At 42.1% G+C, this 18,929-nt stretch overlaps 1 protein-coding gene across 1 annotated transcript; it reads right to left on the bottom strand.

Moving 5' to 3' along the window:
• Positions 1 to 675: 675 nt before the first annotated feature.
• tafa4b (TAFA chemokine like family member 4b) lies at positions 676 to 18,316 on the bottom strand. Its single transcript, XM_034532076.1, is given in 3 exon segments — positions 676 to 920; positions 10,796 to 10,951; positions 18,202 to 18,316. Coding segments are annotated over 3 exon segments (516 nt in total).
• Between the last annotated feature and the right edge of the window lie 613 nt (positions 18,317 to 18,929).

Consider the following 18,929-nt stretch of genomic DNA (forward strand, 5'->3'; position numbering starts at 1 on the left):
TGTACGCAGGTCCTGTGTTTCCTCCATCAGTCTCTTGTCACCCTCGCCAGAGGAGATACAGTTACAACAGATTAACAAATAAGGCTCACTGGGAGGCTTGCGCGTTAATTAGTTCTGTATCTGTTGCTTCGTAATTTCTTATTGATGTGTGAAATTAGTGATTAAATTGGATTACACTCATTTGTGGGCATCTCGGAGATCAAAACAACCTTTGTTTATATACGATTATCTTTGATTTGCTTCATAAGCACTTCTAAGTTCTTTCTTTTCGTTTTATAGGTAGATACAAAATGAAAAACAGCAATAAGAGTCATCTAGTTGAAAGTTTGTTGACCAAACACTAATTGATGTAAGATGTTTAACAGGTTTTTTTTTTTAAAATAATTTGATTGCAGATCAAGGTCAATTGTAGCTTCATCTAATAGTAGGCAAGGTGGAAGATGCTCAGTCACATATTTATTTATTCTTTCTGGACATCATAGAGGCTTTTTGATGTGAACACTTGATGTGAACACAGTTTATATGCTTTATTGTTGCTTACAAATTAGAAGTTATCAAAGGCGGTGCAGTAATTAGAGTCGGATAGATAAACATGTGGTGACACTGTGCAAGCACATAAAACAGAACAGACAAAACAGAAAGGAAGACAGCAGCGTGTGTGAGATGACATGTGCATCAAATGTACGATGGATCAGAAATTACACTTATAGACAGTCGTAGGGAGAAAGATAGACAGGCATGCAAACACTTGCACATGTATATAACTACACAGACTCAGACAGTCATTCTTCTCACCTTGGTGGTTTTGACTTTGTTGCCAGTGCTGCAGGACCAGCCGGTCAGGTCGGGCAGGACCTTACACTCCTCTCCGTCCATACACGGATGCATCTGGCACCACCACTTCTGGGCTACGATGGAGGCTGGAGCAGTAAATGGAAATTCAGAGACAAAGAAAGACAGCAGGTTACTGAATGGATCCTATGATATGATGGAGAGCACTGCAATTAATGGCAAATTAAAAACAATAATAAAGTGGTATTTACGATACAAACACAACAGCCATTGCCTATAGAATAACTCATAATACTGTCAATATCCACAACCAACATGAACTATTATTGTCCATAATAAGGGTCGGGCATATCGCATATTTTCACAATGTAAATGCCACGAACGCTGTCCGTGGTGCTGATCCTACAGCTGGGACTGCAGTAGGATCAGCACCACAGACAGCACCTGTGACAAACGCTGTTGTTTTCAAACCACCAGTATCTCTGAGCAGTTGTCTGTTTTATCATCTGTAATATGATTAGTGTGAGGAGCTAAACTGTATAGCAGTATACCCTTTTTTCATTTATTTAATCAGATTAATGTAATCCTTCAACATGGATCTTAAGCCTGTGCGGAATGGGTGAGTATGGCACCCGCAGGAGAAGAAATGTAAGAATGTAGAACAGGGGAAATATGACACATGTCATACCTAGGCAGCAATGAATAATACAAGTCCTTAAACTATACTGGATAAATCCAATCAGATGTGGCTGGTCTGTTATGCTGCCGGTGTCTTAACAGAGCATTCAGAGGTCTTTGAATAAGATTCAGAGGTGAATTTATGTGTATTTTGTCATTTGCGCAGATGTGTGAGTCACCTTCTATAATACAAATCAAATGACTGCCTATTGCCAAACTTCCCTTTTGTTTCTAGTACAATCAGTAAAACACAAGGCACATTTAGACAATGGGCCAATATTTCAATTGTGTAATGGAGAGAGCAATAACATGATTATGATGGAGCAATGCTATCAATTATAAAACAGCCTTCTCGGGAGTATTTGAAGCAAAATAGACTAATGTTTGAAATATATTGTATAATTTTTTTGCAGACATAAAAGCCCTCTCGGAAACTCATCTCTCTGACAATACAAAATATGGAAAGGACCTTCTCGAGTTTGATTCTTTCTTTTTATTGATTTAAAACAAATGCATTATTATCTATTTTTTTCTAAAATGAAGCGGTGATTTGGTCTACAACACAGCTTCGGAACTTGGCGAGATCTAAAGTTAATCCAGTGGTAAAACCCAAAGTTTTCTTCTGGCTTCACAGCTGACACTCATATTTTCCAGATCATCTGACCCACTGTCTAGACAGATGACAGCCTGACGCTGAGAATAACTCCCTCTCTCCTAACTCATCATCCATCCATCCTCTCAAGTGTGAATGCAGGGAGGGATAAAAGAGTACACCCGGTTCTCCAACTTCATTAAACTGTTGGATTGATGGATGTATATTGTGATCTCTGGTGGCTATTGGTCCGACAACGGTGAGAATTTGGGGTGACGTTGGCAGGAAAATGGGCTTTCAATTGCATAATGCCAAAGAACATGCGGACAAATCCTCTCAAGCCTCGTGGAAGAAGAAAAACACTGTGATTGTGAGAAAGAGAGGGAAGAGGCATGCAGGGGGAAGACAAGGCTAGAAAATAGGTAATGACGAACACATCTTTGTTTTGTGGAGATGAGCAGCGAGAGGGGTTCGGAGGTGGAGAGAGTGAAGAGTGGAGGGAAAAGGTGGCTTTTTGAGGACGACTATCACCGAGTTCAACAGAGAAGATAACGCAGATTAAACAAATAGAACAGAGGGAAGGTAGAACTGAAGCAGGGTGGAAGATAGGCATCACAAATGCAACCGCAGACACATGAAGACATGTAGGGAGAAGACATAGAAGCAGGAAGTCCACACAAAAGAACTCGTGGCTATCACGAGGCGTAATGTTAGACACACTCATATGATGCATGAGCTCAGTGGCAATAAACGGTTCTAAAAACCAATGGCTGTGTAATGCTCGTTAATGTGGCCATTATGTTGTTGACGACGGTGCTTTGCACTGCAAGAGCGTTAATGGGTATGGCCTGCGAGTGCTATTATGGAGTTAGCGTTCCCTGCAGCTTATCTCATGCTACACCGGGGGGGGGGGGGGCCGAGCGCGACACGTAAACACTTGCCTGTCAAGTGAGAAAATGAACATGTGCCGGTCCAAGGCCTGTGATGTCATGGATAGCTCGGATGTTGGCCGGCGCTCGCAGACAGGTCTCAACAGGTCAATGACGAAAAAGATTACAGAGGTGCTTAGTGTGTGCGGTGGTTGATTCTGAGGATCATGTTTCTTTCTGAGTGGCTGTGTCACTGGCGGTGGGGGCCAGCCAGATTCACCCCTGTGGTGCCTTCAAGGTCGGCTACTGTACAGATGGACTGAATTTGACATCTTCTACTTTAAAGGAAAAGTTCAACGGTTTGGCATATTAGCTTACTTATTAAGACATTACATCTTGTTCTAAAAATGGTTATGGGTTATGTGTGGTATCACAACTTCTTGTTTTTACACTTAGGTATTTGTACGAATGAAACAACTAGACACAATGTGTTAATTGGTGAGCCTCGGATGTGCAGGTATGGGGTTTTTTGTTACCTTTGAACAGAGCAATGTTTCCAGTCTTTATGCTAATCTATGCTTGCTTTAGATTTATTTTGAAGTCATAACTGTAATTAGATCCTCTTCAAATCTAACTCCCACGATGTTGAACTATATTCGTTTATCAATTTACTGCTCCGTCTCACCAACACTGTCACGACTTGTGCGCACAAGTTGTTAATTATCCACAGTCCCACTGGCCGACTGTTAAGCAGAAAATACTTGAAAGCATTATTAGCTCAATTGCTTTAAAATGATTGACATTGATGGCTTTACACTCAAAGCTTAACAAGTATGTCTGAAAATGAACCTCTGCTTCAAGTTTCCTTAAGTTCCTGAAAGAGGACGCTTATTCTGCAGATAAAAACGTGTGCAACTACCTCACGGCCTATCTGCTCTAATTGCCTCATTCTCATTAGTAGTCTACATTTAAATTCACAAAAGGTGCATGCTAATTTAAACAGGTTTACAGCTCAGGCACACATTTCATCACAGTTACGATCGGCTCATTACAACGGAATCTGCTCTCAAAATGGCTCTCTTTTAGGTTCTCTCTCAAACTTTCAGAGCAGGATCATCTGAGGGCAAACATCGAGACTTTGCTTAAGGTGCAGATGATTAGGCGACACCAGGGACTGAGGCTATGCTATTCCCCAGGTTCCCGTCCTCGTCTCCGGGGTTCTCTAAATGAGGTTTCACGCTACTAGGATGCCTCCGGCTCTCTCTCTCTCTCTCTCTCTCTCTCTCTCTCTCTCTTACCCCCCTCCTGCTGATCACGTCAATCTGCACGCAACACCCGATGAACGTCACGCACACCTTCTGACCGTCGTGGTTACCGCTTTTCATTTGCGTCGGCCGGATGAGCATTCATCCGAACACAGCCTGTGGTCATTTCTCCCTGCGATGCCGCCTGACTTGTCGTTGTAATGTTTGTGACATCAAGTGGACAAAGTTGAAATTGCAGGTCCCCAGAACCACATGTTTATTCTTTGACTAAAGATAAGCCTGCGTGCTGAACTATTATGACACTCGTGTGGATACAATGCCTTGCTATTGTCCAATCAACACTTTGAGAATGCCCGATGTGTTCCACCTTTGCAGGCATTTAACACACCCCCCCCCCCCCCCCCCCCCCCCCCCCCCCCCCCCCCCCCCCTATGAAAACAATGTTGAAGATGATAAATAATCTCTTTGGGTGAGAATAAAAAAGGTGTAAAACAAATTCACACCCTGTTCTCCTGGAAAGACAACAAAAAGGCTTATGTCAATCATCCGTGAATATACACAGTCAATACACTAAAGCCAGGAAATTAGATCAGCTCACTTACTCTCCCATCTCATGTGATGCAATTGAATACGCCGCCAACTATGCATTGATGTTCAAAGAGACCTCCTTCAACTCAAACCCTTTCATGGCAAGTCCCATGGTAGACAATAATAGATTAGCCTTTAAAATAAGAAGAAAACAAATGCACTACATATCCCATTGTCTGATGTAAGGCCATACTAATACAATAACTGCACTCAGGCTTGTGTCTGTTAGAGTGGCCATTAATACTTCACAAAGGCACTGCCTGAACTCACTCAATGGAGCAACACAAGCTGCAACAGGGAGTTTACTTTGCATGTGCACATGTGCCTGTTGTGCACCTGTGTGTGTTTTGTGTGTGTACATGTATGTCGTCCCTACTGGGCAGTAAGTGTCCGGAGTAAAAGCGCAATCACAAGCAGCCCCGTGCCCTTGCTCCCAGGTCATTACTATTTAAAGGGAATATGATGTGTACACAGACACACACACACACACACACACACCACACACACACACACACACACACAGACACACAGAGTTGGGGATGGACCTGTATGGATACCCTCAGGCATTGTAACTGTTCCACTCAGTGATCCTGGAGTGCAGACGCAGTTGGAGAGAGGCATCCATCTCTTTCTACAATGATTTACTAACACACTGTATCTCTGTAGCCAGGGCTCACACATCCATGCCAGCACACCCAGGTATGCATGACGAGAAAACACAAGCGAAAAAAGGGTGTGGAAAAATTGTCAGAAAAGGATGCACAGGGAGCATTTACACACACGGCCAGAACTGACTGGCGAAATGACAAAAGCGTGATATTATAGAGCAGATATTACAGTAAACAACAGCAGGTTGACATGTGCTAAAGCACCAAACTAGATTTCTGTGCCAATTAATGGAAACTAGTTTGTCTGTTGCAGAGCTCAGCAAATAACACACCTAAGTAAATCCACTCATCCGTCGTTTTTATCAGGTCACTGTGCTCCACCACCACATTTAAATGATTTAAAGTCCTATTTCAATTGATACTCAGAAAACCCTCAAACACACATGAATGCCCAGTGGGAATGTTGTTCTGAGCCAAGGACTCCATACTGCAATGTTGTGATATTTATGGTTGATTTGAGTATATCAAATAAATGCAACTTTCTACTTTCACGGCAGACAGAAGCATAGGGGTTAATTTAATGTGACACATTGTGAAAGGTTAAGCTATAAGCGAGTATAAAGTGCTTCCATTTAGCCCCCCTACGACACTACACGTAAACATCCATCCATCCATCCATTTTCAATACCGCTTATCCTCATTAGGGTTGCGGGGGTGCTGGAGCCTATCCCAGCTGACATAGGGCGAAGGCAGGGGACACCCTGGACAGGCCGCCAGTCCATCGAGGGCACATGTAGGGACATACAACCATTCACTCTCACTCTCACACCTATGGGACATTTAGAGATCAATTAACCTGCAGCATGTCTTTGGACTGTGGGAGGAAGCCGGAGAGCCCGGAGAGAACCCACGCTGCCACGGGGAGAACATGCAAACTCCACACAGAAGGACCGCTCCGACCGGGAATCGAACACACGGCCCTCTTGCTGTGAGGCGACAGTGCTAGCCACTACACCACCGTGCAGCCCGCATGTAAACATATTGATAATAATAAATAGCATTAGATGAGTAGCATTATGTCTGAATGCAGGTCTCCTTATAGAGTATTTTAATGTATATGTTAATGACATTTAGAACAGAATATGAGTAATTTTTCTCTCAGCCAGTGAACAATATTGTGCAACACGTGAGCAACATACTTTATACGAGGATAGCTTTCTTCTTGGACTTGGCACAGACTCACATTCATTCCCTAGATGTGCACACAAGCCCTAACCAACACAGCCCTAACCAGCAGTGTGAGCTTAACTACATTTGGCAGAACCCCAATTGAGACAAAAACAACATTTTATTTATCCTGCATTCAGTGGTCACACATTTGGTCTGCACTTGGACAAGCTATTTCTCCTAATGGGAAATCTATGAGACGCAGACACGCACAAGTGGACCCAATGCATTTCTCCAGTGGAAAATTCCCAAATACCATTGACATCTATCTATTATCAATTATTCCTCTAAAAAAAACTCATTACGCTCCAATTTAGACTTTTCCAAATCAACTCACGACTGACAGCACCAACTCTTTCTGCCAATCACTGATTGAAAAAGAACATTTTAAAAAAAGAAGCAAAAATAAGTCTATTTAATGATTACAAATCATGGAAAAGGATTTTGTGAGGAATAAAGTTGGCTTGACAAAGTTAGCCACGCAGTAATGGGTCCCACCGTGCGGCAGCCGGTAATGGGAGTTCCTGCCATTTTCTCCTCTTTCAGCCGGCATCAATAATGTAACTCCATTTACACGGTAGCTTTTCTACAAAGGTGGCTACCGAGCGGGATTTGTCTCTTTCCAACAGCGCCCCAAGCCTACAAGGTGAAAGGAGCACGCGTGGATGTGTGCGTGTGCGTGTGTTGGATGAGGTGAGATGTTTTTGTAACTGTGAACTCGGAGGTCAAGCATGACTCATGAGATGAGTGCTGCTGAGCACTGGATTTTGGAAGTGAGAGGCGGTGTGACTCGGAGGGGCGATCCAAATGGGAAATTAGAAAACCTCATGACTAGTGTGACGGAAGAACGAAGCTGTTTGTGTGTGAAATAATCCATCGCTGAATGACTTTCAGTGACACAGGAATAACATTGCAATACGCCTGTTAGCTTCTCATCAGTGTCATTGCGTCCTCTTAGCACACTAGACCAAGTATTTAAGGAGAAGTGAACGAACGAAAGCAAAGCATCAAGGCAATGCCTTTTTCTGAGAGGTTCGCAAAGCTTCACATGATTCCTTATTTATCCCGAGTTTCATTACAAAGCCAATCATCTTTGCCATGGTTGCCCGATTTGATCATTATAAGGCAATCGTTCTCATCTAGGAACTCATCAAAGAGGTTAAACAACAAATCTACTTCTTCATTGGGTGAGAATAGTGCTGGAATGATCTAGCAGGTATAGACTGTCTGTGATTGAGTCATTTGAATGGGAAAAGCACCGTCTACTGGCCACATGCAAGAATAGCAACGCACTGGATGGGGGCGGTATGTCGGGTGCTATATGGAGAGTTGTGATGACTAAATGTGGAGAACATGAGAGAACATGCCTGCACCGCAGGAAGTATGTGTGTGATTCACACAATGATTCACACAAATGAAAAACACAAATTGATGAAAATTAATTAGCTCGATTATTGTGCTCTCACAAAACATATCAGTTTGATACTTCATGACTTTTCCTTGATTTATGAGAATTTATTATAAACATTATTTATAAATAATTACAAAATTCAGAAAATATGGATTACTTTAATTTGGGGTCTCTCAGACCCCGTCTGTACTTTAAAAAAAAACAATAGATTGTACATGATCAATATCTGCGATTGATGTTGACTGTACTTTTTAATCAGCAGTACCTCTCCCAAATCTCAAATAAGTCTATTAGAGTTGTATAACAGTTAGTGCTTAAGAGGTCTGATGCATAATGTAAAAGTCAAAACGCACAGATATAAAACATTAAATATGTATTGTTGGTGTTTTAACAATACTTTATGGCTGTTTTGTCTTTATAATAAACATGTAGGCCCAGGTTGTGGCAAAGATAAGTTAGTTACTACTAAGTACTTCTCAACATATTGGATTTAATAAGGTCCGAAGAAAAAAATAATCTAGCAATAATTATAATTTTACAGCAGAAACAAAACAAAACAGTGAATTTATTCTTGTTGCTGTGCGAGATTGAGCCAATAGAAGTGAACAAACTGAAGCTTGTGCAGGGGGAATTTGTTTTTTGTTTTGTTTTGTTGTTTCCTCTTGACAATTACCATATCATTAATTTACCGCATTAGCATGATAATGTGCCGATACGGAATTTTCATCCAAAATAAACTAACCAAAAACTGCAATTCTGATCAAGAAGTTTCGAGAACGAGCATCTGCAACTCATCAAAGTCTCTATTTGAGTTGGACCAATAGTCACTCGGCTGTGGATCCGGTGTCCAACCCCCCCCGGTCGACCTTAGCAGTTTGAATAACCCCAGTATCCTCCCGTATGAGACAACTGTGTACTTTCCTGTGGTAGGCGGCTAATACAGCGTGATGGGATCGGGTTGGCCGACACTGTGTGTGTGCTCGTGATCTCAGCGGAGCGTCTGCGGATGATAGGGGTCAGTGACACGACTTGTTTCTAGCTGGGCGGGAGCTCGCGGAGCGGACAGACGGGTGGAACAAAGGTCTATGAAAACGACCCGCAGCTCTCCTCTGTCTATCATCACTACACTCACTCTCTCTCTCTCTCACACACACACACACACACACTGCTGCATATAGCAGACACAAACATACGGATACACATGTCCGTAGTGTATGTGTGAGCAGAATTCCTTGGATGATGTATTTCCTCAAAAAATTGATGTTTCTCTCCCATACATTTGACATCATAAACAACATTTCTTACCCACAAAGCATTGCTCCTGCCAATGCTTGGGTTGTCATTGTATTATTTTTTTATTTGGATCCCCATTAGTGTCCACAAAGTGGTCTCTGGTCTTCCCGGGCTCGATGTCTTGTTATGTCTTGACGTATATAAGAGATCAGAGGAAGATGCTGTCTCCTCGTCTGTACTCAAGTGGCCCACCAGGTATGAAATGGAACGCTGTCCCAAATAAAATACAGCCTTTTAAACTGCAGTTTAAATGTCCTGTCATGAGGCTGTGGCGGTCTCGGCCGACAGCTGTCGTATATTTGCTCCTCCTTTCCTACGCACAAGGGAATAAGGAGGCAAGGAGACACTGGTGTGCTTGCATTACCTGCATTACGCGATGAACCACAAACTGTTGGACCAGGAGGGAAGTGAGATACCATTTTACATAATTCACAGAAAAACATACTATTTTACTCCTCTTTAAAAGTGCATTTTGGTATCAAGATGGTGGACATTTGTTCATTGTCTCAATTTCAAAACCACGGATGTTCTTGCCGCTCAGTGTTTCGACAACATTGTGTTGTTTCTTCCTTCTGATATGTGTCCATCTTGTCCCTGTCTCACCCCATGTGTGTTTCTTGACTGTGGCTTTGCTAAGAAGGAGGACAGAAAGGCCAGGTGTTATTTTCCCATCAGCGTTTCATGTTTCCCAACACCTTTGAAAGGTTTCGCTCTGTTTGTGCAAAAAGGAAGAGCAGTGTCCTCCTGTTTTATGACATGAGAAAAATCAATTCCCACACAAGAATCTAACCGGGCAGCAATTCAAAATAAAGTGCACCCTATTAATCTTTCCTGCAGTGGACTCATTTATTTATGTCGGACTGAATCAGGTAATGATTTGTTTTAGGTGAGATGATTCATGTTGCAAATTTAATGATGCAAGATGATTAAAAACATTTTTAGCCTCTTTGACCCTGTGAGATTCGGCAGTGTGTCGATCGTTACACAAACATGGTGCAGCCAAGCAACGTCCACACATAGACAAAGCTCATTCAGAATTCTAGTCACGAACGATTGGATGTCCAGCGGAATTATCCTGCTAGAGAATTGTGGAGGAAATGAGTATAAAATAATGTACTAGACAGCTGGATAATTTCTCTTTGATTTAATGCATTTAATCGAGAGAAAAACACAGTGTTTGGGTTTGAATATTTCCTGATTGTATTGCTTTAATGAAAGGTTGGAACATAATACACAGTGTGGAACTTAAACATTGCTACTTAAGGGTGAATTTAATGTGTAATTAAGGATTCAAGCAGTGCAGTTTTAGTATTTGGTGCAAATGCGGACGACCAACCAGACTTACAGTAGACTGTTTGTCATAGTGGGTGTTTCTTTCAAGAGAAACGTTCTGCTTGAAACTACAAATGTCTGGAATGTGGGCTGCAAATACAGTGCGTCACTGGGATATATACATTTTTAATGTATTTTACCTTCCACACAGGAGGGTCTGGTATTGGTGGTGCCAGCGACCTGCCCAGGGAAACAGGAACACTTGACGGTTTGAGAGCGCTCCTCAATCTTATTCTTATTACAGCAGCGATGGATGGCCACCACCTCACATGTCCCCTGCTTCACCTGGTATGAGACTGAGAGAGAGAGAGAGAGAGAGAGAGAGAGAGGGGAGTGGTGAGGGGGATTATTTGCTATAAATTCATAGACTTTAAGGATGGCTTATTGGTGTTTTGACGGTTTGTCGCTGCAAATAAATTGGCATTAAATTCAAATACATTTGTGCTGCAAATAACAATCAAATATACACCACAGCGGCTTATCTGAGGATTAAACAAAGCTGTTGAATTATTTACTTTTGTATAAACTCCTCAATGTATTCCAGTCTCATACTCTTTGATTCTGAAGTAAACACCCTTTAGAGATGATTTGCTTTTATTCTCAGCACAGTGCCCTCATTAACGCAGACACAGAGGCGCCTCTGTTGTCGTTGTGCGCCGGCGAAAGAAACGTCGGGAAAATAATAGTTTATTTTGACTACTTTCAGACATATTAAACCACTTGATGTAAGCAAAGAACAGACATGCACATATTATGAGTCATGTGGTGGAACAGCCCACTATCTTTATAGCCATCACTGTGTGTGTGTGTATTTTTTCTCTCTGTGTGTGATCCTCAAAGCCATAATTTATATGAGGATAATTGCTTTTCACCTGACACCTCCAACACACAAACAGCGTCTATCTCCCACGATTATCTCCACACTTCCCTGGGGACCTTGCTATGGTTAATTATAATATTCTCTTGACAGTAATGGGACAGAAGGGCATGCTTAACTGTAAGTAAATTTTAACCCAAAGCTGTCTGCCCAGAAAGAAAGTGTGTCATTATTCGTGTGATGGTACTCAAACACATATGCTTTCTTAGAGGGAAAAGTTGTGGTGTGTAGCAGTGTGTATCTTATCATCGGTACATCTGTGTTTGAGTGTGGTCTGCTAACTGTTCAGTACAACGCCATCAGGATGCTGTGAGCACAGTGTGTGAATAGGCTTATGTTCATGTTTAGAAGTGTTCACCTTTTCATGTCTATGCTAATGTTACATTTCACTCAGCACATTAAACCCATAAATCTCAAAAGAAGAGGCCTTTGTGGCCACCTGAAGGAAAACGCGCCGACCACAAGTGTTGGGGAAAATGTTTAGTAAATATAATCGTTGCTTATGGCTTCTGAACGGATTCCAGCCGTCTTATCTTCCCTCGCAAACCTTGTTGTGCACTCCTGAGAGTCTCTGGTACCGTTTTTTCCCGAGCACAGCAAACCCTGCTGGCGACATTACTACCTATAAGCCTCTTTACAGCTCTGGAAAAACCTTGGTTATACTGTAGCATAAAGCCCAGATTTCATTTATGTACGTGACTTTACCCAGACTCCCAAACTTTTCATGCTCAGCTGAATAAGCTTTGCAGGCAGACACACAGAGGCACAAAAAAGCGCACGCACACATTCTGTCGAGGGTTCCATTTCTGCAGGCCATGGCCCCTCTCATCCTTTCTGATTTAAAGTTTGTTTGTTCTCTCCTCCAGAGAGCCCCATCAATGATCCCAGGCTCTCTGAGGGTGCCCCTCCGCTATCATCCCTCTACTTTCATTTCCCTCACTCCTCTGTCTCGGGCTCTCCTGAGGCTGGAGCAGCTGCCGGATTACCACCGTGCACACACGCACACACACACACACACACACACACACCCACACACACGCACACACAAACATATAGCCTACTGATCAAAATCTAGACTTTAATAAAATTGGACCAAACTCAATTGGACAAGAACTATTCGCGCAGTGGTGATTATAACTGTAATAATCACAATTAGAGCACATAGTAACAATCTTTTTTATTTTTTTAAAAGAACGTGTAATTTAAACACAACCAAATGGTCTTTGTTTTAATCCGACTCGTGCCCTCATTATTATTAATCTGTCTTGAAAATCACTGTTTGGGTAAGACCCATTGTCCTCACCCATCTCACAAATAGGCAGCTTGTTAGTGAGAAAGAAAGAGAGAAAAGGAAGAGGAGGAGAGGAGAAGTAGTCACAGGCAGCAGAGAGAAGAAAGAGCGGCTCGCCTCCGACTAGCATAATGAGGTCAGAGGGTTCGCAGGTCTCCTCTCTTATTGCTTACATCAAACCTGAGCCGGGGCTGTTTGTATTTCAAAACTTTAAAGCTGTGAGGATGTGAGTGAGCCGTGGAAAGTAAAAAACACCTGAACTTCATTTGTGTGCCTGTTTTGGTGTCTGTCCATCTTTGTATGCTAATTTGTAATCTAATTTAAGTGGGTATGGTTAAATCCAAGCTGGTGTAAACGTAACATGAGGTGACCAGGTCGGAGGGCCTCCGTTGGGTTTTTCTTGTGGCTTACAGTCGCAGCTTAATAAAAAAAAAAAGAGAGAGCTGACGGAGCTTTCCAAGCAAATATTCTAAAAGCCTTTCTTTCATGGACATATCAAAAGGGACACTCAAAACTACTCTAGTGTGTTTCAGATGTGGCCTGTGTGGCCTTCAGGGAGCAGCACCACACTGCATGCAGGAACACACTATTTACATTGACGGGGGATCCGCTGCTTCATCACTATCAGTAATTGAAATAAAATCATGAGTAAAATACATATAATACATAATACAACAAATATGTGCTAGAGGCCATCACACCACTTCACACGCCGGATGTTAAAAAAATGAATCAGATAATATAGTGAAGGAATTCACGCAGTACGATTAATTAATTTGAATCACACGATGTAGAGGCTTTATATAGTCCACTTTCCTGTATGTGGAGCTTCTTAAAGCCCAAACTAATTATTAATTTCTTCAGACCTGCACAAATAAAGATACTTTCAAGTTAAATATCACATCATATCTCGAAAATTGTAATTTCTTTAACCTCAGAAATCTAACAAATATTAATTATATAAGGTCTGTTTGTTTTGTGGTTCTGGCCCAGTGGTGAGGTGGCTTAATGGTGTGCAACAGTAAGGAATAAACCACGGTGTGAGCAGTCATAAAAGTCTGAGCTGCATTAATGTTTCATACCAATGGCAACCTGACCTTCTTTGTATCGCTTGTTTTGCTTTAATAATGGACAGCTGGCATATTTTCCCACGCAGATAAAAGTTGTATCATTATGCACCACCATAATAATGTGTTGGAAAATATTCGACTAATTTGTGACTAAATTAAGATTTGAAAAAAAAGGTTGATATGTCAATATGTGCACGACTTTACGTCTAAATATTATGAGTGTGGGCTTGTTTAGAAGCAGAAATGTAAATCTTTGAAGGAGCAGCATTGCTGTGAATTGCACACTTGAGCGGTATGTAACCAATCAATAGAGGTTAGAGCAACAGAGAGTTTGAGGCAAAAATCTATTAAATGTGGGAGAAATTAACTCAAAACCACTCATTCCTGAAGATACATTTTTAAAGATATTTACAGGTGCATGGTTTTGGTAAAAATACGTCCCTATTTCCCTATTTAACACATATAAATGCTGTTCTGGAAATTGGAAAGGGAGTGTGTCAAATATATATAAAACAATACGGGACACTTTTTTATTTACTTTAGTGCTTAATAAACATATTCCATGTATTGTTTGTGGTGTATTATTATGCACAGATGCGGCTGGAGCATTTCATATTCAATTCAAGGGCAGCAGGCCAACACGGACAATGCTGACATGCTGATGACAGACAGACAGACAGACAGACAGGCAGACAGACAGACACACAAACAGGCAGACAGACACACAGACAGATACAGACACACAGACAGGCAGACAGACAGACAGGCCGATGTTGCCATTCTTCACATCAAAAAGAAAGTTGTCAAAATTGTTTACAAACTTAATGTAAAAATCAGATTTTCATGTTTCAATTAGAACAAACTGTACATACATGTTTCAGTGCAGATCTACTAACCTGTAAAACAGTTGTCATATAAGACTTTTTTTTTCTTCTGCAGTGAAATGTCGCTGAGAAGTGATTTTTCAGAAGATGTTCGGCATAAAGTTGGACCCGTATTTGAAATAATTGTAGAAAAACATGGCCAAGTGCCAAACATCGGAAAAGTGGTCTGGAGTGCACACAGAAATATATGCAGCTTTACTGTGAGCACTCTCCGTCTGCACTCTGTTCAGAGCGCCGCAGCCTCTCATAACTCATCTGCTTAAGATTCATGTGCTGAGCAGTCCGCCTCTAGCTATTTACACACACAATAATAGTGTATCTAATGTCTCAATGTTGCCTTTAAACCATTCTGTTATGGCCATCTCAACGTAATAGAGCCCAGCACACACTGAGATGAAAAGACTTCTCAAGCATGGCTAAATGCTTTTATTCCTGGAGCAAAGGGAGGAGGGTGCGGTGGGAAGCAAGGTGGTGGTGCGGGGTGCGGGGGTGGCAACAGCAGCCGGGCAGCCAACAAACCAAGCTACCTTGAACCGCTGGGTTAGCCAGGCGATTGATGTATTCTGACAGACACAGGCGAGCGGGAGCATCGTGCAATTTATCAAAATGCCGTGTTTTTCCCCCGTCAATACCTGACAAGCATGTCCACGGCTATGAAAGGCCAGATATCTAGAAAATCTGTCGGAGACGGCAAAGTCAACGTGAAGGGGACATACTGTACGTCTCTGTAGGAGCACACAGGTGGGCCTCAAGAGAGCGAGATGTTTGGAACAGAGTTGGAAACCATGTCAAACATCTTCCCACATCCTTTATACTACAACACAACATGACAACTCTGTTTTCGTCATTTAAAATTCCAGCCCTTCTTTTTTCTTCATTTAAATTTCCAGCCCTTCTTTTTTTCTTTCTCCATCTGCCCTCTTTGACCTCCCCTTTCCTAACTCGCTCCATCTCCTCCTCCTCACCCTGGTCCTATACGCAGCGCATCAATCCTCCTGACATTATCAGTGTTCAACAGGCCCACAGGCTTCATGCTAATTATTATAACAGGTCGCTGGTACGGCTGAGTACTCCTGCTTAACAAATCCATATCCAATAAAAGCCGCATCGTATATGACGGACAGACTGGCGGACAGAATACTCAAAAATAAACCTGCATGGATGCACATTTAAGCTTGACCATGAGTGTGACTGTGGGCCTCTTCATGCAGAAAGTGACAGGTATGTTGTTCCTCACATGAGGCCAAGGATGGCCCAATAAAACCGGATGATATGTGTCTCTCTGGGAATTTAAGATATCATGTGTGATCAACGGTATGTTGAAACAGGGATTAGCAATTGATACTAGAAGAATAGTTTTGTTCCGCAAGCTAGTGACTGAAGTCTCAGATTATCATATTTCAGGCATTCGAACGAGAAAAAGTGCAATTTAGAAGATTTCATTGTCAAAATTTAAGAGAATATTGCTCAGAGCTGAAAGAGTTACAATAAATACATGTAAGCCTGATGTTTATTCAAGAAACCGCACGGTTAAAGTACATCATTGTTTGTGTTGCACTACGTTCACAGCTCCCGGAATGCAATATATTATGTGACCTGCTGATCTGTGATTGTTATGAAATACAGTAAAAGATTAAATGATCAGCATTAGAGATTTTTCTCTGTGCTGAAGTATTTTATGTTATTCTACACAGCCTTGCACTATTTGTGAAAGGTACACAAGTGAAAATGAGTTTATCATTAGTATGTGCTGAATGTTTCAGCGTTACAATAAGTAAGATATGGACCTGGCGAGAGGAAAGATATTTCCCGTGAGATTGTGACGTTTTTATTTATATATATTTTTAAGATGGATCTGATACTTTATATTCATTTAATATATTTTATTCCCATGTGAGTGCTGCCAGAAAATAAAAAAAGAAAGCAGATGCTGTTGTTTTCCACCCACATCTATTTAAAGTGACAGCTGTCAGTCATATCATGTCTTCTTCGTTAGTTGCCATTCATTCCATCCATGCCCATTATAGATTTGTTTTTCAGGTGAGTGTCCTTCAACCGACAGATTGCCTCTGAGAATAACGTTGGGTCAATGAGACTGAGATTAAGGAAAAAATACATATTTTCAGAGGAGGATTTTTTGACCTCTAGAGCCACCATGTGGCAGCAAATGATACATCACCAGAAACACAGATCAAACAAATGCCTCACTGACCTTAAGTACAAATACTTAAGTAGAAACCACAGAAAACATATCTAGCAGTCGTAATGAACTGCAAATTATTTCTCGGCCTCAAACCGCTGCATGTGTTGGTGCCATGTTGGTATTAACGAGTCCTTAACTTGCACCAATTAGAGTAAAACCCTCTCATAAAAAGCGCCAGCCGATTTGTGAGCCAGTCATTTTGTTTCACAGCGAGAGTGAAATAAGAAATAAGTCAACCCATGCTGACCTTCACAATACACAGGGCCTGCAATTAGTAGTGTCCCTGCCGTAAGCAGGCTGCCTCCTCTCCATCAAAAGGAAACTAATACCTTCACTCACTGCACAGACTGGATGCTGGTAGCAGTTCGGTGGCACATAAAGGTCACCTTGCAGAGCACCAGCGGTGAAAGCGAAGAGACCAAGAGATAATTAAGGAAATTGTCATAATTAAATGTGACTCGGGAGGTTGTCGCCAACAAGTCGAAGCGCAAGATGCCGCGACTCGACACAACTTGTCCCTGCAGTCAGCCCCGATAAAATATTAATAAGACTGTGTCGGTTATTTATTTATTTTTGAGTTTTGGTGGCGGAATGTTTCCATGATTTATGGAAATTAAGGATAGAGAATAGATTTAGCGTGTTGAATTAAATTAAAAGTCAAGGGCGGCTGTGGTTTCTATCTTTTTTTTCATAGATTTCTCAGGTAATAAACAAAGTGGTGCTTTGGTTAACGGGGGCCCTGCAGAGCTATGCATATTAATGTCGGCACAGGCAATTAGGAGCCTGAGGATTAGAAGTCATGAGCCTTACATGGCCTCTTCTACACGGGCCACACAACCTATTTTATAGCAACCCCTAAATCACTAAGCATTAAGCCGCTGGAGAACAACAGCATCAGCCCTGAACTGCTGGTCGTCTGCAGAGATCAGATCACACTCACTCTGATCTATTTGTGTTGACAGCTCCTGACATCTTAAGTGCCATTTGTAACTGGAAGGGCTCGATCATTCAAACAGGGGTGAGTTTGCATCCAAGCCCAAAACGAGGTCTTGTCTAGATTACATTATGTCACGCTGAGGGACGGAGCATATTGTCCCCGCTCGGCCCCCTCCTCCAGGACCGGGATGACTCAGTCGGGGAACATGTGTTGTACCTTTGCAGTGACAGTGTAATTAACCTCTTGTGGTGTTGGAAGGGTGTTCAGAGCAAGACCTGGTGTACCTGTCGGTCCCCGATGGTTACGGCTGCCAGCGGACACCGTGTCAACGCAGAGCATCACCAAGGCAACGAGGAAGGCCACCTGCACAGGCCATGCTGACCTCCCCACCAGTTTCATCCTGAGAGAGGGAAAGAGGAGAGAGACGGGCGGGGCAAAGAGGACGCCGAGCCAGGGAGGGGGGAGGAAGAGGGCATTAGGAGAGGTCAGAACGCCCCGGACATAAAAAAAAAAAAGGAAAGACGGGAGGCAGGAGAGCAAACAAAACATATTGCTTTTCAAACTAGCAGAAACAATGTAAAAAGCGAGCTGGCAAAGGTCAAAGGAAATAAATGACAACTTGGAAAACAGAATAGGCCTGAGAAGAATCTTCTTACAACCGGCACAGACACACATCATGAGGGTGGAGTGTGGGTGGATGCTACCAGCATCCTTTTATGCCTATTAGTATCACATTAGGATTAACTCCTCCAATTTCCCTCTGGCAGCAGACAGTTACAAAAAAAGTCGACTTTATGAGTCATGACATGTTACAGAGAAACATGAGGCTCAGCTCAGAAATCATAATATGGGGGTTAGGGCTCCGACTAATCATTATTTTTCATCAATTATTTTTCTTGATTTATCGTTTGTATATAAAATGTCAAAAAGATGTGAAAATCATCCATCACATGGCTTTTCCCAGAGGTGACGTCTTTAAATTGCTTTGTTCGACCTTCCTTAAAAAAAAACC

The sequence above is a fragment of the Cyclopterus lumpus genome, chromosome 5 (assembly GCF_009769545.1).
Source record: "Cyclopterus lumpus isolate fCycLum1 chromosome 5, fCycLum1.pri, whole genome shotgun sequence".
NCBI lineage: Eukaryota > Metazoa > Chordata > Actinopteri > Perciformes > Cyclopteridae > Cyclopterus > Cyclopterus lumpus.